Source organism: Pelophylax lessonae (assembly GCF_965119305.1).
Source record: "Pelophylax lessonae genome assembly, chromosome: 2".
NCBI lineage: Eukaryota > Metazoa > Chordata > Amphibia > Anura > Ranidae > Pelophylax > Pelophylax lessonae.
This window is the reverse complement of record NC_138769.1, coordinates 265,051,878-265,075,899: the sequence shown is the minus strand read 5'-3', so window position 1 is coordinate 265,075,899 and position 24,022 is coordinate 265,051,878. Positions and strand designations below refer to the sequence as shown.

Genomic DNA, 24,022 nt, shown 5'->3' with positions numbered 1-24,022 from the left:
TATATTTTTATATATATTGTTGACATTAATTTTTTCCCAATTTATTGCACATATTTCTTCATTACAAGTATCAGTCTTTTTAATTGATTCACCTATCACAGGGGTTCTGTGATGTGTCCCTATGTTGTTTTCAGGAACAAACCAGAATAAGTAGAGCGCACTTTATTTATTTCATTTAATGCTGGGAGAAAGGAAGATTTTTTTGGTACTCCCCATAAAATTCTTTTGTCTATTATGTTGGGCATCCTTTCTGTTGTGGGCCTGTTTCCGCACAGTTAAAGTGGTTGTTAAGCCACTACTATAAAATAATCTAATCCACTCTGTAATATAACACTAAGTGCTCCTGTGCCTGTCTTATAGAAAAAATATGCCGATCTGTACCTATATCAGAGCGGCTCCCAGTGATTAGCTGATCCCTCCTCTCTCTTCTCTGCCCGGCTGAAAGCTCCAGTGGGCGGGGCCAAGCACTGCAGCTGAGGTCAGCCGGGGAGAAGGGGAAGAGAGGAGAGAGAGCCGAGCTGTCACTTGATCGCTTGGAGCCACTCTGATATAGGTACAGATCGACATATGTTTTCTATAAGACAGGAGCACTTAGTGGATGGGAATATTTTATAATAAATATGAGAACAGCAGGAATGAAGGGGCTGGCACTGACACAGCAGGCAGGGAGGGGAGGGGGGAGGAGGACACAGGAGAGCAGGGCTTCGGCTGATGGAGGCATGTACACTGACCAGGGTGTCAGGGCTCAGCAGCCATGATATACCGTGGTCAGTTCACAGGGGGGAGAAACTGGCAGGATCAGCCAGGTTTTTTAGGTGATACGGGGGGGGGGGGCAAATGACACAGCACAAGCACTGTGCTGTATAACATGCTTTAGAGAAACAGTATCTTTTTTTTTTTTTTTTTTTTTTTTTTAGGATAATAAACGCTTTAAGATGTTTTATCCTACCTTTCTGTCATTGCCACTTTGTTGCTAGTTACTAATTCTGAGCTTGTTCAGTACATGCAGGGGTATACCCCCTAGTAGGCTTTGCCTTCTGTTTTGCCTAGTGTCCATGGGTGTCCGCAAGGGGGGAAGCCCCCCCCCCCACAGTGGGCGGGGCCAAGGATTCCCAGATGGCATTAGTTGAGAGGGGAGGAGGAGGAGGAGGAGAGGCCGAGAGGAGGAGAGATATGGCAGGTCACGTGAGCAATGATCGGCCCTCTTAAAACTGGTAAAGAACAGCTTATTTTTATAAAACACAGATACAGGGGCACAAAGGATTATTTAAAGAGAATTATATAATTCTATTTAGAATTATTAAACAGACTGTAGACAGGATATGAAACTTTAAATGAAACTACAGCAGCAGGAGGGGGGGGGGGCACTGACAAAGCAGCAGACAGGCAGGGAGGAAGGGTGGAGAGAGGACAGGAGGGCTGCAGATAACGGAGGCACGTAGACTGACCACAGTGTCAGAGCTCAGCAGCCATGGTATACTGTGGTCAGTTTACAGAGGGTAGAACATAGCCAGGCATGATCAGCCAGGTATTTTAGGTGATAGAAGGATCCAAATTACACCACACAAACACTGTGCTGTATAACATGCTTTAAGGCAACAGGATCAATAATTTTTTTTTTTTTTTTAGGTTAACAAATGCTTTAAAAATCAATTCTGCTGTTTCCCCTTTAAAAATAAATACTCGCGAGTCCCAGCTCGGATGGTGACTGACATTGCCTTCATGACATTGCTGAAAAGGGGCGGAGCATGGGTGTCCTTAAAATGATGCCCCCCCCCCTCCCCCTGAAAAAAGTTCAGCGGACGCCCATGCTAGTGTTCATTCTCCAAGAGGCAGCAGCTATACACCAGACCTTAGAATACTGGCATTGCCCCCTAATTAACAAATGGAGAAAATAGATTTTACGGTGTGTACAAAAATTTTTTTTTCTAAACTGTTATTTACACTGTCATTCAGACTTCATAGCATGCCTTAAAGCAGACCTACACTCAGGCAGCCTTATTCTTCAAACAGTGCGAGACAAGTCCGTTTAGAATGATCTAGCACTGTTTTTTTTTTTTTTAACACCAAATTAGGGACATTTACATAAAAAAGTTGATCTTTAACTGTGGGTTTTTTTAACAAAATGTGACTGGCACTCTATCAGCTATAATGAAATTAGCTTATATCTGCATAGCAGGGAGTATATTAGCCTTTGGCCCTGTAGTGTTTGGTATTTAAGCTGATATACAGTACCTAGTTTGCCAGAATGTAATACCTTTAAACATAATGGTTATGATTATTTCAGCAAAGTGTCATATTTAATATAATGTGTAAAACACATCATTCAAAATGGCATCCAACTGACAATTATAATCTGAAACATTGAACTGCATCAACATTTCTGTGATCGATGTCCAGCAATGTCTTTGGCAGACTAAACTTTAATGTCCAGCAATATCTTTAGAAACCCACTGGTGATTTATAATACCAAGTCATATCCCATTGTTGCAGTCAGAGGCGTAACTAGAACTTTCAGGGCCCCGGTGCAAGAAACCATAAAGGGCCCCCTTTGACCCCTAGGGCGACCCAGCCCCATGCGTCACCCCCATACACCTGGATAGAAGGGGTCGCATTTAGAGAAACTGATCCCCTACATTTTCTTGCTGCAGCGGAGGGCAGATTGGTTCCTCTATATGCTGCCCCTCCTATCAAGATATACAGGGGTGAGGCAGGGGCCCCCTGGAGCATTGAGTTGCAATGAGTCGCAGTGGTGGTAGTGATGTGGATATGGAATAGGACGAGTGGCAGCGGTGGTGGGGGGGATGGAATAAGTGGCAGTGGTAAAGGGATGGCATGAGTGGCAGCAGTGGGGGGAATTGGGATCAGTGGCAGCAGTAGTGGTGGGGTAGATGGAATGGGATGAGTGGCAGAGGTGGTGGTAGTGGTGGGGGGAAGGGATGTGATGAGTGGCAGTGGTAGGGGGATAGGATGGGATGAGTGGCAGCGGTGGGGGATAGGATGGTATGAGTGGCAGAGATGATGGTAGGTTGGAATCAGTGGCAGGGGTGGTGGTGGGATAGGATCAGTGGCAGCTGTGGGGGGATGGGATGAGTGGTGGTTGTAGTGGTTAGAGGATGGATAGGTGACAGCGGTGGGTGGGGGGGGGTAGGATCAGTGGTGGTGGGAGGGATAGGGTCAATGGCAGCGGTGCTGGGATGGGATGAGTGGCAGTGGTGGGATAGGAACAGTGGCAGTGTTGGTGATGGGATGGGATCAGTGGCGGCGGTGGGATGGGATCAGTGGTAGCGGTGGTGGTGGGATGGGATCAGTGACAGTGGTGGAGTTGGGATGGGATCAGTGACAGTGGTGGCGTTAGGATAAGATCAGTGGTGGTGAGGGGGGGTGGTGAGGGAGGGAAGGGTTAGTGGCAGCGGTGGTGGTAAGGGGGATTGAGATTAGTGGCATTGGTGGTGGTTAAGGGGGTAGAATCAGTGGCGCAGCTGTGGTGGTTAAGGGGGTAGAATCAGTGGCAGCGGTGGTGGTGTACAGAGTGGGATCAGTGGCAGTGGTGGTGAGAGGGAATGAGATTAGCGGCAGCGGTGGTGAGGGGGGTAGGTTTAGTGACAGCGGAAGTGGTGAGAGGGGGGTGTGATTAGTGACAGCAGTGGTGGTGGGGGGGTGGGATTAGATACAGCAGTGGTGGTGAGGGGGGGTAGGATTAGTTACAGCGGTGGTGGTGAGGGGGGTGGGATTAGTAACAGCGGTGGTGGGTAGGATCAGTGGTGGGGGTGAGGGAGGTGGGATTAATGACAGCGGTGGTGGTGAGGGGGGTGGGATTAGTGACAGCAGTGGTGGTGGGGGGGGTGGGATTAGTGACAGCAGTGGTGGTGAGGGGGTAGGATCAGTGACAGAGGTAGTGGTGAGGGGGCTGGGATTATTGACAGCGGTGGTGGTGAGGGGAGTGGGATTAGTGACAGCGGTGGTGGTGAGGGGGGTGGGATTAGTGACAGCGGTGATGTCATCCTCCCCCACCACATATCTCATTCCTGAGAGATATGGGTGGAATAGGGATGAGATCTGTGGTGTGAGGAGGGGGGGGGGGTCAAAAGGAGGCAGAGGTGGTGGAGGTTGGGATCAGTTGCACTAGCAATTTGTCACTTACCTTGTCAGACAGATGAAGCCCCCTCATCATTTACTACACATGCCTCCAGGGATTCCTCTGTATCATGGTGTCTCCTTGCAGAGGGGAGAGCTCCTCCCCCTGAACTCTATTGGTGTCAGCTGGTTAGCTGACATTTTTTTTTTTCAGTGTCCACCTTACTTCACGGCTTCTCTCGCTCCCTTGAGAGGATAGGCGGGGCTCCAGACTCCTGAGACTTCATTGCTCAACGGAATGACAGATGGGCTGGCAGGCCCTCCCACAGTGGCAGAACTCCAGGGCCCAGTCACAATGGCAACTGCTGCGACTGTGTTAGTTCCTGCCACTGGTTGCAGTGGAAAACAATTCTCCAGAAATGTCCCTGGTGATCCATTAAAAAATGATATTGTCTTGTGGTGTTCTGGTTATCGAATTGTTAATTGTAATGCCCCAGCTATCTACTTCAGATAGAGCTGCACGATTAATCCTTAAAAAATCGCGAGCTGTTCTCTGCTCACACACAGCTGTCAAGAAAAAAAAATAGAGCCTCCAGCAAATGTCTATCAACATTGCTAAGGCTGCGAGATAACTATAAACACAATTTTTTACAATTTATCATTTCCTTCTTTTAGATCAAAGGAATTAACTTCTGTCTGTAAATGAGGGCAGTTTAATCACTTAAAGACCAAGCCTTTTTCTTACACTTGTTGCTTACAAGTTAAAAACAGTATTTCTCTATCGTCCATTGACAGACGCAGCCTCATCTTCATGAGCTGTGTAGGTTATGCTGCCACCTGCAGGAGTAGTCTAGGCAGTAAGTTAGTACAAAGTTTTTACATGTACACGCCCACGTGGCTGTCCCTCCAGACATAACTGTTACGAACCTCAGCGTAAAAAGGAATGAAACCGCCGTTTAGTGGATGTACCACATTTGCAGCATGTACGAATTACCCCTGTAGCACACCAGCATACGAATAATCATCCAAAGAGAGCCCCAAACAATCGAACGGCTTTCTGTATAATAAATCCCCCTCCAAAAATGAGACAAAGCTCCGAGTTGAGGATAAAACAGGAACTGTTTATTATATTCCAAGACATACAGTTACACACAGCTAAGGGGCACTCCCCTTAGCCTTGCAGGGGGGGGGATGAGACAAGGACCAACCAATGAGAACTGAACATTTGTACATTTGAAACAGGCAGTCTTAATACACACCCCCTGCGGAGAGATGTCTAAAGCCCAGCTCAGGCTATTGTCTGTATCATGCATCCACACACTTAGACACAGGAGGAGGGGGGGGGGGATGGGCTGTAACATTACATTACATTAACTCAATGCCATGAGTCCTGCCATCTTCCTTTGTTCAGAGGATGAAAAAAGAGGAAATAAAATGCAATAAAAGTGCAATGTCCCAAACTCATAGGAAAATGACACAAAGGGGTTTACAATCCAGGGACAGGGTGATCCGTCACACATAGTGACGGTTAGTACACATCTCTTCCCCCCAAAGGTAGACTAATTCCAGGTACCAGACCTCCAACTGGTCTGTGCCTGAATTAGTCGGGTAACAAGTCCCAAAGAGTCAATCCAGGGAGTTCCAAGTAAATCTGCCATGGCCCTCCCCTCCCAAACCAAAACCGATCCCATATGACGGCACTCCATCCAAAAATTCAAGCATCTGGACCTCAGAATGTAAGTAGGTCTCCGTGATGTGGGCCCGGGATCTGGACCGGCAGGAACGCTGAGGTCAAGTGGCCTAGGTCGTTCCCCAGTAAGACATCGGTGGGGAGCTCCTGTATCAACCCCACATCAATCAGACCTGACCCAGCACCCCAATTCAAGTGGACCCTCGCAGTGGGTATCTGGTGCACCCCTCCCCCTGCTACCCGTACCACTACTGAACCTCCAGTTCGGGCAGCATCTGGGACCAAATGTCGCTTGACCAAAGTGAGAGTGGCTCCCGTGTCTCGGAGACCTCGCACAGGCTTTCCGTTTAACTGGACAGATTGGCAATGGTGCTGGCGGTTCTCTGTAGCGGCTTTCACTGGGTCAGCTTCGTGAAGGGTACCCAATTGCACCTCGGTGGGTTTGAATATTGGTATGACTGGGGGAGCCTCTGCGTGATAGTAGGGGACCGTTGTCTTTACTGAAGGGGGTGACCCTGGTCGGATCCATGCAGCTTGGTCCCTGCTCTGGGTACAGTCTCGTTGGTAGTGCCCAACCTGCTTGCACCTGTAGCACTGTACCCCACTGCGGGATTGGTATCTGCGTGCCTGCGAGTTGGAGGAGTCCCCCCTTCTCTGTGGTAGGGGTGGTCCAAGATTGGTAATCCGGGGCTTGAGCATTGGTCTGAGGCTAGGTTGTTGCTGCCTGTGGCCATGGTAGTAGTGGACGGCTTGGACCGGGTCTGCTTCATGGAGGACGCCCCAACATTTCTCCTGCTCAATGCAGTGAGCAGCAGGCTGGGAGTTGCATGGATTTCCGCCGGCTGGCCGTCTCCATGACTGCGCCTGGTTGGCTGTGTTCAACGGGCACTCCGGCCTTTTGTGCCCAAGCTGTTTGCATTCAAAGCACCGGATGGGTTGCCAATAATCCCTGGAGTTAAAACGGGGTGGCTGGGCATAGCTGTTGGTTGCAGGCAAAGCCGGGGTGCGGTGTGCTGGAGCCTGGTAAATAATAGTATTGGTGGGTGCTGCTTGTCGGTATTCCACCCTGGCAGGAGCTTTGGGCACATTATCATCCAGCTTACGAGCGTCTGTATATTCATCTGCCAATCCAGCGGCTTCCGGGAAAGTGGAGGGTTTACGGTCCCGGACCCATTCTCTGACCCCGGCAGGTAACTTGTTGAAGCAATGTTCCAACATAAACACTTGTAAGATCTCCTCCCCATATACAGCTTGGCATCCTGCCATCCAGTGGGTTGCTGCACGGTGTACTCTGCATGCTCACTCCATATAGGAGTCACTCGCTTGCTTGGGGGTCTCTCTGAACCTCCGCCGGTATACTTCTGGCGTTACTGCATACCTGGCCAACAGGGCATCTTTAACGGCCTGGTAATCTATAATTTCCTCCTCTGGGATGGCCTGAAAAGCATCGCTGGCCCGGCCGGACAATTTCCCAGAGAGGATGGTGACCCATTCGTCTGTGGGCACCCTGTGTAAGGTACACTGCCTTTCAAAGTCTGCCAAAAATCCATCAATCTCCCCCTCAGATTCCACAAAAGTTTTAAACGCAGCAAAAGGTACCTTCTTTCTTCCCACATTATTATGGGGTGCCTCCGCTGCTGCAGCTCCTCTTCCTTGCAGTTGGGCTGTTACCGCTGCTTGCACTCGTTCCACAATGTCAGCTGTAGGGTTGGGGCCAAAATGTGCCAGCCTTATTTGCACTGCCCGGTTAAATTGTATTTCCTCGGGTGTTAAATCCAAGATGCCGGTCACATTAGCTCTCTCCCTTTCTTGTGCTGCATCCATCTCCAACAATTGAGCAATAATCTCTCGTTTCTTTAATCTACCTGCTGGTCGTCCTCTACGTTTCAATAACTTTTTGAGGGTAATCCGTTTCAGCTCCTCATACTGCATCGGTAGCTGTTCTGGGCGGTGGGACTCATCCTGTCGCTTGCCACCAATTGTTACGAACCTCAGCGTAAAAAGGAATGAAACCGCCATTTAGTGGATGTACCACATTTGCAGCATGTACGAATTACCCCTGTAGCACACCAGCATACGAATAATCATCCAAAGAGAGCCCCAAACAATCGAACGGCTTTCTGTATAATAAATCCCCCTCCAAAAACGAGACAAAGCTCCGAGTTGAGGATAAAACAGGAACTGTTTATTACATTCCAAGACATACAGTTACACACAGCTAAGGGGCACTCCCCTTAGCCTTGCAGGGGGGGGGGGGATGAGACAAGGACCAACCAATGAGAACTGAACATTTGTACATTTGAAACAGGCAGTCCTAATACACACCCCCTGCGGAGAGATATCTAAAGCCCAGCTCAGGCTATTGTCTGTATCATGAATCCACACACTTAGACACAGGAACAGGAGGAGGGGGGGGGGGGATGGGCTGTAACATTACATTACATTAACTCAATGCCATGAGTCCTGCCATCTTCCTTTGTTCAGAGGATGAATAAAGAGGAAATAAAATGCAATAAAAGTGCAATGTCCCAAACTCATAGGAAAATGACACAAAGGGGTTTACAATCCAGGGACAGGGTGATCCGTCACACATAGTGACGGTTAGTACCGTCACAATAACCCTCACAGACACAGCCCAGCACATCAGTTTGTTTCTGCCTAGAGAAGGAGTAGGACCTAGGTTTCCTGCTGGTACTCCGGTCTCAGTTTTTTGTATTCTTTTCTGAATGCTTTCTTTTATTTCTCTTTACTCACTTGCTAGCTAGTGTTCAGGGAAGAATTTCCTGGTGATCTACAAGCAACGATGCCGGCTGGGGCTTCGCACTGGATAATCGAGATTCTTATGGTCCCCTCAGCCTGGCCTACAAGCGTGAGCAGGTTATAGATCCACACTAGGCCTAACCACGACGGTGCCCCTTTTCCGGATGGGGACGAACCTGCAAGCGGATGCCTCACCGGGACGCGACAACCTGGAACGCCCTGAGTCACAGCGTACCCCTCGGCTGGCAGCACCCCCACTTCAGGTGGGAGGCAGTCTGCCCGAAGCGGAGCCCACCCGGTCCATGCTATGGTGAGTAAATGTGGGCCCTCTCCTGAGGATAATGGGATTTGTACCTTTGAAAGATCCCCCTGGCCTGGCCGGTGCCTGCTCTGTGTGCCTACCCTCCCCTTCCATGTTCCTGTGGGGGCTATGTGTCTGGGGCGCCTGGCACCCTTGGGGGGGGGGGGGTTGGCATGGTACCTTGGGCTTGCTGGTTCATGTTGTGGATCCTGAGGCCTTCATAGTGTCAGTCCCTGGCTGCATGGCTCGCCGTGGTCGCGGCCATCTTAGGTGTGGGCAATGTAGTTTTTTCCCCATAGACTTGTATGGGGCAGCCATTTTCCCTGAGCTTCCTTACGTTTTTTTCTGAGGTGGTACAGTACTGGGGTCCCTGCGGACATATCCCTGCATGCTCTGCTGTTAGTTTAGTTAAAAGGGGATCTCTGCAGACTACTCTGATCGGTGGTGGGAACTGCGATCGGCGCTTCTTACAGCGACAGTACTCTGTTTTTTGCAACTTGCAATATGGAGTCCCAAACTGTGATTTCCCCCGTAGATCCATTCTGTGTGACTCGTGGACAGTCCGAATCGCAGCCGCTGGCTGCGATTTCAGCAGCTATGGAAAGCCTGGCGACAAAAGTTGATTTAGTCATGAAAAGGGTTGATAGCTGAAAACGGCCGCTGCCTTCTCTGTCTTTGGAGGTGTCCTCTGATTCAGAGGATGATGTGTTGCCCCTGATGCTCCCCTTCCTGTGGGGTCGCTGTCCTCGCAGTCAGATGGTGAAGAGGACTTGTCCTCTTCAGCAGCAGTGCGGGAACGCGCTTTAGTGGAAGCCCTGATTATTTCAGTACGGGACACTTTAAAATTGGCTGATGAGCCGACGCAGGCAGGGACGCAGGTGGCTTTTTGCTCCCAGAAATCTCAGAAAGCTGGCAAGATTTCCCCTTGTCCCGACACTTTTCACGATATTAGGAATGACCAATGGCAGCACGTTAAGCACGTGTTAGTTGTGCCAAAATGCTTTAAATGCCGGTATCCTTTTGCTGAAATGCTCTCCAACTGTTGGATGGTGCCACCTAAAGTGGACCATCATGTCTCCAGGTTAAACAAATCTACCCTTGTGCCTGTGGAAAATGCCCCGGTTTTTACAGATCTGGTGGACAGGCGGGTGGAATCCCTTTCCCGCCATCTTCACGTGTTGGCGGGTTCCTTTTTGAAACCGGTGTTTGTGTCTGTTTTAGTCTCACAGACGGCGACAGAATGGATTAGGGGTTTCCGGGAGTCTTTGGACTCCGAGACTATTCCTCCAGAACAGCTGGAATTGTTGGACCAGGTGATCCAGGCTTTGGTGTTCCTGTGTGATGCGTCTATGGATGCGGCTCCCCTGGTGGCCAGGGTTTTGGCCTTGGGTATTCCCTTGAGACGCATTGTTTGGCTGAAGAGCTGGTTAGCTGACCAAGCTTCTAAGAAAGCCCTTGGTGACCTCCCCTTTCTGGGAGAGCGTTTGGTGACTCATTGGATGAGTTGATCAAGGGCTTGACTGGTGGGAAGAGTACTCTTCTTCCTCAACCCTCCAAGGGTAATCCCAAGTGGGATTTTCTTGCCTCCATCAATCTCAAAGATGTGTATCTCCACGTCCCCATTTTCGAGGGACACCAGCGATTCCTCCACTTTGCTGTGGCAGATTAGCACTTTCAAATTGTGGCGTTACCCTTTGGTCTCGCCTCGGCTCCCAGAGTATTTACCAAGGTCCTGGCCCCTGTGCTGGCCTTGTTACGTAGGCGAGGTATCTCAATTGTGGGATATCTGGACGATCTCCTGTTGCGAGCAGTCTCGCACTCAGATCTGCTGGGCAACGTCTCTATCACGGTTCAGACCCTTCAAGAATTTGGGTGGATGATCAATTTCACAAAATCTGCTCTGACACCATCAGTACGGGTCACTTATCTGGGGCTGACCCTCGACTCTGCTCTGGCGAGGGTCTTTCTCCCCCTGGACAAACTTCAGAAGCTGCAAAAAGCAGTCAGATTGCTCATGGAGACCGAACAGTCCTCCTTGCGGGCTTGCATAAGGGCCCTGGGTCTGATGGTTTCGACCTTCAAAGCAGTCCGGTCTGCTCAGTCTCACTCCAGGCCTTTGCAAATGGACATTCTGGGAAATGGGACAGAGATCCTCGGTCTTTGGACCAGAAGATTTGCTTGAGTCATCTTACAAAGTTGGCTCCGGTCACCTGCCCTGGGCCAGGGCAAGTCCTTCCTGCCAGTGTTTTGGACGGAGGTCACCAAGGACGCCAGCCTGTCAGGCTGGGGTGGAGTGCTGGGGAAGCTCTGTGCCTAGGGGATTTGGGCGACAGAAGAGTCTTCTTTGCCGATCAATACTCTGGAGCTCAGAGTGATCAAGCTCTGCCTGCTTCACTGGACGAGTCGTCTACGCGGCTCTCCGGTTCAGATAAAGTCGGACAATGCCACGGCCGTGGCTTACATCAATCATCAAGGGGGCACCAAGAGTGTCCTGGCGGCAAAGGAGGTGGCCGAGATTCTGGTTTGGGCGGAACTAAATGTTCCGGCTCTTTCCGCTGTCCACATTCCGGATGTGGAGAATCGGCAAGCGGATTACCTGAGTTTTCAGGTGTTGGATGAAGGGGAATGGTCCCTTCATCCAGAAGTGTTTCATCTCCTATGTGCCCGGTGAGGACTCCGGAGGTGGATCTGTTGCGTCTCGCCTCAAAAAGAAAGTTCAGCGGTTTGTGGCCAGGTCTCGGGATCCTCTGGCTGACGCCACAGACGCTCTGGTGGCTTCTTGGAGCCAGTATCGCCTGATTTATGCCTCCCCCCCGCTCGTACTCCTGCCGAAGTTTTTTCGCCGGGTTGCGATGGAAGGCATTCTGGTCATTCTGGTGGCACCAGACTGGCCTCGGCGAGCTTGGTACGCAGATCTAGTAAATCTGGTCGTAGACCCTCCATGGAGACTTCCTCTGCGGGAAGATCTACTGTCTCAAGGACCGATCTTCCATCCTGCCTTACGGTCGCTGGCTTTAACGGCTTGGCTGTTGAAAGCAAGGTGTTGAGGGATATGTTGTGGGATAGAGGTCTGTCTGACCTTTTGAAGGCCAGGAAGTCGACTTTCCTGGAAGATTTATCATCGCACGTGCGTCATCTGGCTCTTCGGAGGAGATCCCTATTACCTCCGTGGGATCTCAATCTGGTTTTGTCTGTTCTTCAAAAGCCTCCCTAAAGAATATTAGGGAGATTTCTCTGCTTTCCTTGTCACAGAAGGTGGCCTTCCTAGTGGCTATCACTTCTGCTCGCAGAGTCTCTGAGTTGGCGGCGCTATCCTGTCGTTCGCCCTATTTGGTGGTCCTCCGGCTAAAACTGTCTTTTCTCCCTAAGGTGGTGTCGGATTTTCATCTTAATGAAGACATTTGTAATGTTCTGGTACCTTTGGGTATCCTAATTACTCTTTCATAAGTGTATGCGCCCCACCATTCTCTTTTGGTAAGGTGCGCATACACCTTTAAGACTGATGCTGTCATCACTGAGCGCCGGACTGGATGGCTATTTAGATCGCCGGCTCTCACTCACATGTGTTCGTTCAAACTGCTTTGTGCCTTAATGCTAACCTGTCTTGAAGCTCTCATGCTTGCAAGCATACCTCGCTGTCGGAACCACGCTGCGCTGATCCCTGTATCCCGCTACCGGATCATCCGCTCTTGCCGAACCTCTCCTCTGCTACATTGCTATTAGTGATAAGTACCCCACAGGGGAAACCTCTATAACCTTTATACTAAAGCTTACACTATCTAGCTCTGCATACTAAGGGCTATTACTACATCTGCATTATCTAAGATTGCTAGCTCTTGAGCCTACTACCACCTGTTCTTGCACTGGGTTGATCTCTCTTGTATGTCCACCTGCTACTCTGTCATCTACTACCATACATGATTGCTAAACCTATCTGCATCCCATCTGCTACTATCTTACTTTCAAGAACATTTCCTTTCAAGTGTCTGTCATCTACTATCTCTACCCAACCTGTCTCTTCAGCCTATCATCACTGTGTTACTATATACATAAGTCACTCTAGGAAACATCTTATTGAGTGTGTGTATTTACTTGCTGAATTGAGATCGTCCACACATGATGAGTCATTGAGAGTTGGGATTGGTGTCTCAGCGTTTCTCTACATGACTACTGAAGTGGAATATTTCTGCAGCTGAAAATCCACATCATACGTAAAACGCAGGAGCGTTACAGATTGAACGAACCACAAATGGATTCAGCAGAAATAACCACTCAGATGACACAATTAAAACAGCAAGTACCTGCGTTAATACACGCACTTGCTGAATTAAAAGAAGACAATCAGGCTCTGTCGCAGCAGGTAATTAGACTGACACAACTTACCACTGCTCAGTCCCCTGAACCCAAAATAAATCCTCCTTTGGTATTTACAGGCGATCGCAAAAAATTTCACGAATTTAAAAACGCATGTGAGTTACTTTTCTTGCTAAAACCCCGTACTTACCTTACTGATCACATTAAGGTTTGTACTATTATTTCTTACCTAACAGGCGATCCTCTGGCCTGGGCAGACTCTCTTTTTGAGAAAAGCGACCAGCTTCTCAACTCCTATGCCTTGTTCCTAGCAGAACTCACTAGCCTATATGATGATCCCAATAGGCAGAGTACTGCCGATCTTCAATTAAGATCCTTGAAACAAGGTGGGAGACCTGTAGAAGACTTTGTCGCAGAATTCAAGAGATGGACCCTTGATTCAGAATGGAATGATGCATCTCTGAAATCCCAATTTAGGCTTGGCCTATCAGAGGCTGTTAAAGACGAGCTCGCCCGAGCGGATCTGCCAAAAACCCTGGATGCATTGATACAACTCAGTATCACCATAGATAGAAGACTACGAGAAAGAAAGGCTGAGAAAATGGGAATGCCATTATCCAGTTCTTCTCGGATTTCGGCCGTTGACCCCGTTCCTATGGAGGTAGGAACCATACGCCCACCTCTATCAACTATGGAAAGAGCCAGAAGACGATCTGGTAATCTCTGCTTGTACTGTGCATCCCCGGATCACAAGATAAACGTCTGTCCCCTAGTCTACAAAAAGAAGGGTGAGTGTTCACATGTCCTCCTAGGGGGATTGACAACTTCAATCACTAACCCTTACCTTTCTGTTTGCTTAACATTACAGTGGGACCAGAACAGGATTACTACTAAGGCCACGATTGACACAGGATCTTGTGGAAATTATATTGACATACGTTTTGCTGCTTTAAATAAAGTTCCTATTATTTCTAAACTTAAACCTGTCTCAGTGAGTCTTATTAACGGTGTTCCTTTATCCTCTGGTCCGATCACTGATCAGACACAGGCACTCCTAGTCACTACTAACGGGTCTCATATGGAGACCACTACCTTCGATCTAATACCTTCACCCCACTTTCCCATTGTTTTGGGACTTCCCTGGTTGCACACACATCAACCAACCATAGATTGGAAGGAACGGACCCTGACCTTCCTCTCTTGCTATTGCGAGGGTACGTGTAACCTCCCGTCTTTCGGGAAGATCCTGTCTGTGGTGACAGATGAGATTGCACCACTATTTTATCAGGATCTCTCTGAGGTTTTTCTTGAGAAAAATGCTCAAGCACTACCTCCCCATCGAGACTATGATTGTAGCATTGATCTACTCCCAAATAGCAAATTGCCGTTCGGTCATGTTTATCCTCTTTCACAGGATGAACTTTCCCATCTCAAAGACTATTTGGATGAGAATTTGGAAAAAGGTTTTATTAGACCTTCCACAGCAGCAGGACTCTTTTTTGTCCGCAATAAGGACTCAAGTCTCAGGCCTATCATCGACTATAGGCAATTGAATGCTATTACAATAAAAGATCGCTATCCTCTACCGCTTATCCCTGAGCTCATTGAGCAGGTGCGTGGAGCTACCTATTTTTCAAAATTGGACCTGAAAGGAGCATACAATCTCATTCGAATCCGTGATGGACACGAGTGGAAGACTGCATTCAGAACCAGATACGGATTGTTCGAATATCTTGTAATGCCATTCGGGCTATGCAACGCCCCTGCAGTTTTTCAACGATTTATAAACGATATTTTCAGAGACTTACTAGATGTCTGTGTTGTGGTATATCTGGACGATATACTTATATATTCACGATCCCTGTCTGAACACATAAGAAATGTAAGACTAGTATTATCGAGATTGCTTGCACACAACCTTTATGTGAAACTGAAAAAATGCTTGTTTCATAAAGAAGAGGTATTGTTTCTAGGCTAAATCATATCCAAAACAGGAATCGAGATGGACATGAGTAAGATATCCTGCATTCAGGATTGGCCTACACCAACCACACGCAAGGCGCTACAGCGATTCCTTGGATTTTCGAATTTCTACAGGAAGTTCATTAGAAACTTCTCTGCCATTGTGAGACCCCTCACACAGCTCACTAGCATTAAAAAACCATTCAAATGGTCAGATGAAGCAAATAAAGCTTTTCACCTGTTAAAGACAAGGTTTACTTCTGCTCCCATACTACGCCATCCAGACCCATCCCTCCAATACATTCTGGAAGTAGATGCGTCAAACATGGCAGTAGGAGCAATACTCTCCCAACGACCAACTCACACTTCACCACTTCATCCAGTCGCCTTTTTTTCTAAATCCCTAAGCAGTCCAGAGATAAATTACCCCGTGGGTGAAAAGGAACTGCTTGCTATAAAATTGGCTCTGGAGAATTGGCGACATCTACTCGAAGGCACCCAATTACCAATACTTATATACACGGACCATAAAAATCTCCAATATCTTCAGACTAACAAAACTCTCTCGCACCGACAGGTACGATGGTCACTATTCTTTCTAAGGTTTAACTTCCTAGTGACCTACACACCTGCAGATAAGAACAAAAAGGCGGATGCACTATCACGACTAACTGAAGAAAACTACTTCGAAATCCCTTCCGTTCCTATAATACCTCACAAACGCATTATTGGAGTTGTCCGTTCCTTGAAGGAAGAGGTTTTGCATGGTATAAGTTTGGATTCACCCCCACCACAACTAAATACTGATGCAGAAGGCTTCCTCTACTACGACAAACTTTACATACCACCTACCATACGCACCAAGATCTTGGAATTATCGCATGATGTGCCTATGGCAGGACATATGGGTATGACAAAGACTCTTAATCTGATTACCAGGCAATTCTGGTGGCCTGACATGAAAACATCTATACAAAAATTTGTCTCTTCATGCAATGTCTGTGCCAGGTCCAAAATTGACACTACGAGACCATCCGGTCTACTATGCAGTCTACCAATACCCCAAACTCCATGGGAAGTTTTGTCCTTGGACTTTATAGTGGAATTGCCTCCTTCCAAAGGATTTAATACCATCTTAGTGTCAGTGGACCATCTGACAAAAATGGCACATTTCATTGCTATTCGCAGACTACCTTCGTCCAAACAAACGGCAGAACTCCTGATGAAACATGTCTTTAAGTTACATGGTATCCCAAAAACTCTTCTGTCTGACCGTGGATCACAATTTATTTCCAAGTTCTGGCAAGAACTATGTCACATACTACGGATCGAGCGGAAGCTCACTTCTCCTTACCATCCGCAGTCCAACGGACAGACTGAAAGAGTCAACCAATGCATCGAGCAATATTTACGTTGTTACACTTCTTACCAACAGGATGATTGGGTGGATCTTCTCCCTCTGGCAGAATTTGCCTACAACAACGCAACCCACAGTACGACCAAGCAGAGTCCGTTCTACTTGAACTATGGGTTTCATCCCTCTATTCTTCCACCACGCATCCTTCCTTCAAATAACCCAGTAGCTTCAGACTATCTTACCCAAATAAAGGACTCTCTGGGTTTGCTTAATACTACCATTGCACACGTTCATAGTCAACAAAAGAAGTACTATGATCTTCGCAGAAGACCTTCTCCTCAGTACGCTATCGGGGACCTCGTTTGGCTCTCAACAAAAAATTTAAGACTGAAAATCCCTAGCAAAAAGCTTGGACCTCTGTTCTTGGGACCTTTCCCAATCAAGAAACTTATTGGAAAAGCTGCAGTACAGCTTACATTGCCAATAGACCTCAAAATACATCCCATTTTCCATGTGGCTACTGAAGCCCCATGTTCCTGACCAAGGAATAAGGCCTACTATCCCACCTCCTCCTCCTGTACAAGTTGAAGGTGGAGAAGAATATGAGATAAAAGAGATTCTGGATTCTCGTATCCACAGAGGAAGACTTCAGTACTTGGTTCGATGGAAGAACTATGGGCCCCAAGACGACACCTGGCTAAACACCTCTGACATACATGCCTCTAGATTAATCCGCAATTTTCATGCGAAGTACCCAGACAAACCAGCTCCAGAGGCCTTCAGGAGCCGGCCTTAAGGGGGGGGGTACTGTAATGTTCTGGTACCTTTGGGTACCCTAATTACTCTTTCATAAGTGTATGCGCCCCACCATTCTCTTTTGGTAAGGTGCGCATACACCTTTAAGACTGATGCTGTCATCACTGAGCGCCGGACTGGATGGCTATTTAGATCGCCGGCTCTCACTCACATGTGTTCGTTCAAACTGCTTTGTGCCTTGATGCTAACCTGTCTTGAAGCTCTCATGCTTGCAAGCATACCTCGCTGTCGGAACCACGCTGCGCTGATCCCTGTATCCCGCTACCGGATCATCCGCTCTTGCCGAACCTCTCCTCTGCTACATTGCTATTAGTGATAAGTACCCCACAGGGGAAACCTCTATAACCTTTGTACTAAAGATTACACTATCTAGCTCTGCATACTAAGGACTATTACTACATCTGCATTATCTAAGATTGCTAGCTCTTGAGCCTACTACCACCTGTTCTTGCACTGGGTTGATCTCTCTTGTATGTCCACCTGCTACTCTGTCATCTACTACCATACATGATTGCTAAACCTATCTGCATCCCATCTGCTACTATCTTACTTTCAAGAACATTTCCTTTCAAGTGTCTGTCATCTACCATCTCTACCCAACCTGTCTCTTCAGCCTATCATCACTGTGTTACTATATACATAAGTCACTCTAGGAAACATCTTATTGAGTGTGTGTATTTACTTGCTGAATTGAGATCATCCACACATGATGAGTCATTGAGAGTTGGGATTGGTGTCTCAGCGTTTCTCTACATGACTACTGAAGTGGAATATTTCTGCAGCTGAAAATCCACAACATACGTAAAACGCAGGAGCGTTACAACATTGCATTGCGTTGCTTATGTCCTAAGCCTAAACATCCCAAGGAAATTGCCTTGCACTCTCTGGATGTGGTTTGGGCGATAAGGGTTTATCTGATGGTTACTGAGTCCTTTAAAAAAATGGGACTCTCTCAATGTTCTTACAGATGGTCCTCGCAAAGGTTTGGCTGCGTCCGCTGCAACCATTTCGAGATGAATCAGGCAGATGGTTCAGACTTATTCACTCAAGGGTCAGGTTCCTCCTTTCCCTGTGAAGGTTTATTTTACTTGAACGCTGAGTGCTTCTTGGGCTTTTCGCCATCAGGCCTCCGTTGTACAAGTTTGTAAGGCAGAGACTTGGTCGTGTGTGCACACCTTTACCAAATTTTACAAGGTGGATTTGTTGGCTTCTTCAGATTCCTCTTTTGGCCGCAAGGTTTTGCAGGCTGCTGTTTCATAGAAGAATGTTTTTTCTTATTCTTAGGGGTCTTTTACCTGGGTGAGCTCATGTTGTTTTGGTTGAGCTTCATGTTACCCAGTTGGCTAGCTTTAGCCTTTGAAGTTTACGTTACTTTCTGGTTGCGTTTTTCCCAACCCTTCATTCATGCCTATACTGCTTTGTGACGTCCCACACAGCCAATGAAGATGAAGCTGCGGTTGTCAATGGACAATAGAGGAAATAAGATTTTTGTAAGATCTTGCCGTAAAATCTTTTTCTCTGATGTCCATTGACAGACGCCCTTCTGATGGGCGTCTGTCAATGGACATCAGATTTTTTTTGTCTTCACTGGGCTGTGAGGGTTATGTCTGGAGGGACAGCCGTGGGGGCGTGTATATGTAAAAAGTTTGTACTAAAGTACTGCCTAGACTACTCCTGCAGGTGGCAGCATAACTCACACAGCTCATGAAGATGAGGCTGCGTCAGTCAATGGACGATAGAGAAAAAGATTTTACGGTAAGGACTTACAAAGATCGTAAATTTTTTTGCTATATAATTTCTTAGAACCCCTCTAAACATTATATATATATATATATATATATATATATATATATATATATATATATATATATATATATAATTATTTTTCTTAAACAGAGGCCTAGAGAAGAAATGGCGACCATTGTGACATTTTATGTCACACTGTATTTGCACAGCGGTCTTTCAAACACAGTTTTTGGGAAAAAATACACTTTAATTAATTTAAAAAAAACTAAACAGTAAAGTTAGCCAAATTTTGTTGTATACGAAAGATGATGTTACGCAGAGAATCCTGAGAGGATTGTGATCTTTATTCCAATCAAAAAAATTGCGATTTTCATTTTATCCAGAATCGTGCAGCTCTAACTTCAGATGTCCCAAATGTGATGTCCCTTTGACAAGGATTGGAACCCATTGTGCTTCATTTCCTTTCTTCACCTGTTTTTTCTATTAAATCTCAGTTTAGGTTAAGCAGCCTTTTCCCCCAGTCAGTGGATCTAATGCTTAGCACTTCTAGCAATGACCCTTATTATTTGTAATTGATAATTCCCATCAGTGTCTTTGATTAGCTCATGGTAAATAAAGGCCTTCGGTGACCATGGTGACCATTACAAACTAATGTTAAGCAACCTATCTTGTTACTATTAATTATAATATTTTTCACTTTTTGTTTTTTTAGGAAGCTGTGGAGTCTTGTCTCACCCGTATCACTAAACTAGAGTTGCAGCAACAACAGCAACAGGTTGTACAGTTAGAAGGGGTGGAAAATGCCAATGCTCGTGCTCTACTGGGCAAGTTCATCAACGTGCTGTTAGCTCTCATGGCTGTCCTACTAGTTTTTGTATCCACAGCTGCAAGTTTCATCACACCATTGATGAAAACACGCCTACGCCTTTTGTCCTCTCTACTCTTCCTCCTCTCGCTGCTCACCCTCTGGAGGCACTGGGACTACATTACTTATGGTCTAGAACATGTTCTCCTGCCTAGCTGATCCCTCATCCTTGATATTTGTAACTCACACCAATGTTCCCTCTCACTGCTTCTGAAAAGAAGAATCACCCTATTGGAAGATGCTGGCCAATTACTTCTTTACATTTATAACTGAATGAAACTGTATATGCATATGTTAACATACCTATGTAGAGCTTTTTATTTAAATTGGCAGCTATTTGGCATAACCATGTGAAATGTGAAGGCTATTTATAGGGTACTCTATTGTAGATCTTCAAATAACAATGAAAGTATGTAAAGGAACACTTTGTTTACAAAATATGTAAAGCAGACTGAATGCTTTTATGGAATGATTGTTGAATGTGGCAAATTTGGTAAAAGGTCCCTGCATTATTTTATATTATGATTTGCAAAGCTTTGATTGAGTGAAGCAGTAATCGGCAATGCAATCAAGGTTGAATTCTTTGAATTCTGAGTTTGAGAAGTAGTAATAAGGTGTCCAATGAATGGATTGTGAGTTTCTGCAATACCTCTCATGAAACTCACCTTTTATTTTAAATACTTATAAGGACATGTCTGTATAGAAATGTAACCCCCACAACCTCAATCCAAAGCAGTGAATGCTTATGGACCTATAGCTAGGATAAGTGGGAGCATAACAGTGGTCATAGCATCTGACTTATGTAATTTAACCAGGCATCAAGTATTTATTTTTCCTAACCTACCTTCTTTAATGACTTTGCAAGAGGGTGACTGCTGTATGAATGCTGCATAGCCAGCATTACAAACATCCAAAAATGTAAAACTTTATACATAGCAAAAGAGCATTTGTTTAAATGTTTTAATTCACTTTAATGAAAATGCAATAACTATAACAGACTTTTCAATTTTTAATGCTGGTTAGTGCTTTGCTGCACTAGCTTATTGGAAATACATCAGTGGTTCTCTTTTATATCCAGCAGATTGGCCTGGTACCATAACATACAGTATTTAGAATGCAGTTTAAAATTGCATTGTATACAATTTATCTGTTTCTGTTGAGACAGGCTTGCCTGTTGTAAACACGAGGAGTGCATATTTATTTATTTATTTATTTGTCTATTTAATAATTTGAATAGGATTTCAGATTAATGTGCATCTGTGGCCTATTCACGTGCATCTACAGGTGTAATATTTGGGAGAGCCAAATAAACACAAAACAACACAACTTTATTTCACTGTGTTTTAGATTATATTTTTACATTTTAAACAGATGTATGTATACATAATTAGAGGGTGGAAGGTCTTCCTTTAAAATGTATGTGTACATATCACAAGTTTGTCTTTATTAAGTGGAAGACTTTGCATCATTGTATTTCAATAATGTTTGGGAGGACCGTTTAACAGCCTTTACCTTGTCTCTCACTTGTTTCATGTAACAGAAAGTGTCACAAGGCAAGGTCTGTGTGTTATATTCTCTTGCTTCTCAAAGAAAATAAAATGTACACACTTGAAAATATTAGAGAAAATGGAGATAAATTATTTATTATGATGTGACTGCATAAAAGTTTCTTGATCAAATAATAGGGACATTTTTCAACATTTTAAATGTATTTTTTTTTCCTATATGTGATATAACTGCTAAAAAATAAACTTGCTGAAGGATATCTTTTTCCTGATGTTAATCCATAATATATCTGAATCAGAAAGATTAAAGAAGAAGAAATATCACCACTTCAGCTCCAGAAGGTTTTACCCCTTCCTGACCAGGCCATTTTTTGCGATATGGCACATTTTTGCTTTCATTGACAATTGCGCGGTCGTGCGACGCTGTACCCAAATAAAATTGATGTCTTTTTTTTTCCACAAATAAAGCTATTTTTTGCGGGACTGCGACATTGCTGCAGACAAAACTGACACCAGGTGACACTTTTTGAGGACCAGTGACACCAATACAGTGATCAGTGCTAAAAAAAAAATCAATGCACTGTTACTGTATAAATGACACTGGCAGGGAAGGGGTTAACACCAGGGGCGATCAAGGGGTTAAGTGTGCTCCTAGGGAGTGCTTTCTGACTGTGGGGGGAGTGGATGCACTAGAGAAAAAGAGAGATCTGTGTCTTAGCTGAAACACAAGATCTCTCTTTTCCTCCCTGAACGATCGGCGGGTCTCAGCAGCCATCGCGGCCACCGGACCCGCTGATTGGTGCCTGCTGTGTCCAGCGCACCGTGGCATCTCCTGCACATAATCACGTACATGTACGTGATTTTGCACAGCCTGGCCACCCTGCCACCGTATATATATGCAGTGGGCGGTCCGGAACTGGTTAAAGTGGTCCTAAAGTTTGAAGGTCTCTATGCAGTTACCCCCCCCCCCAGCCCCCGGACCCGCTGATTGGTGCCTGCTGTGTCCAGCGCACCCTGGCATCTCCTGCACAAAATCACGTACATGTACGTGATTTTGCACAGCCTGGCCACCCTGCCACAGTATATATGCGGTGGACGGTCCGAAACTGGTTAAAGTGGTCCTAAAGTTTGAAGGTCTCTATGCAGTTACCCCGCAGCCTCCTTACCCTTACTGAAGCTTGATTCAGCAATGTGCACGAGAGCGAAAGCTCTCCCAGGTCTCTCCCTCCTCATTGGCTGAGACACAGGAGCAGGATTCACTGCTGTCAATCACAGCCAGTGGGGTTAAACGTGCTCTGTGTGTCTCATAGACATACAGAGGCAGCTCGGCAGCGACCACGCTTACTATGGGGGCACTCAGCAGGGAGAGGGGCCAGGAGCGCTGGCGGGGGGCCCGAGAAGAGGAGGATTGAGGCTGCTCTGTGCGAAACCACAGCAAAGAGCAGGCAAGTATGACATGTTTATTATTTAAAAAAAAAAAAACAACCTTTAAAAATGCTTTAACTCCAGTGGTACTTTACGCGTAGAAACTTGATAAAAAATAATGTTCTTTAGCAAGAAACATACATTCAACAATTATAATTTTGCTTCCAAAATTAGAATGTGATGTAACTTGCCTGCAGCATTGTTCTGGTTTTTTCTTGCTGGAGGCTGCCATTTTGCTGAAGGCCAGAGCCTCTGAACAGCAGTAAGGCCTCATGCACACTGGACGTTTTTACAGCTGCTGTTTTTGGCTTCAGCCATTTTTTTCTACAGTCCAAACAAAAGTGCACACGCTGCTCAGGCCAACAGAAGACTCAGCACATTACTATGGGTGCCTGCCCCGGCTCACCACTGTAGATAGCAAATATAACAAGAAAGAACATGGCCGCACACTACAGTTGAAAGAATGCTTGTCAGGGTTCTCCAGGTCAGATGGACATATCAGGACAAGGTTGACGCATTTCACATAACATGCCGTGCTTGTTGACAACCACAATCAGCTGATTATTTTTACAGCTAGTAAACTCCCCAGCATGTCATTGTATGTGTCCATCATGCACACATAGGCTGTTATCAGCAATTTTTGGCAGGGGGGGTTTCTGGCTGGAAAAAAAGCCCAGAACTAGTGGGTTTGAAGAGGAGTTTTTAGCTGTAGAAACGCTGTAACTTTAAAAAAAAATGCTGAAAAAAAGCAGAAAATGCAGCTATTCTGCGTTTTTGAGCCATAAACTTTTGTGGGATTATAGTTTTGCTAAAAAAAAAAAATGCTTAAAAATTCTAATGCAAAAATGCTAAAAAAAACTTGCGTTTCCACAGCAGCATTCTACAGCTAAAGCTACTGGTTTTCTTCTAACATCCAGTGTGCATAAGGCCTAAATCTTTAGACTGTCAGCAGATCGACCTCTACAAGTTCGGCACAGTGCCTAAAAATAGAGCGCAACTGAGCATATGAAGAGCTGGGTGAGAGAGTGTATTACTGAATTTTAAACAGTATAGGCACTTTTTTTTATTAATGTTTTACATAGCTATACTTAATACTAGACTTCATTTTTTGACTAAAGTTCCACTGTAAATAGTTTGTTTAGGTCAAGGTTGCCCATACAGTATACATTGCTGTGTTTGGCAGTTGTATGGGGACTAACTACCT

The 24,022-nt window shown here is 46.0% G+C and overlaps 1 protein-coding gene across 3 annotated transcripts in view; it reads left to right on the top strand.

The window, feature by feature from the left end:
• TMCC2 (transmembrane and coiled-coil domain family 2) overlaps positions 1 to 21,653 on the top strand; it is a 248,176-nt gene extending 226,523 nt beyond the window's left edge. For all 3 annotated transcript variants that reach the window (XM_082245570.1, XM_082245569.1, XM_082245571.1), the window contains one exon: positions 19,736 to 21,653. In XM_082245570.1, the coding sequence (XP_082101696.1) occupies positions 19,736 to 20,047 (312 nt within the window). In that variant the 3' untranslated portion in view covers positions 20,048 to 21,653. The remainder of the gene's footprint in view (positions 1 to 19,735) is intronic.
• Positions 21,654 to 24,022: the final 2,369 nt, after the last annotated feature.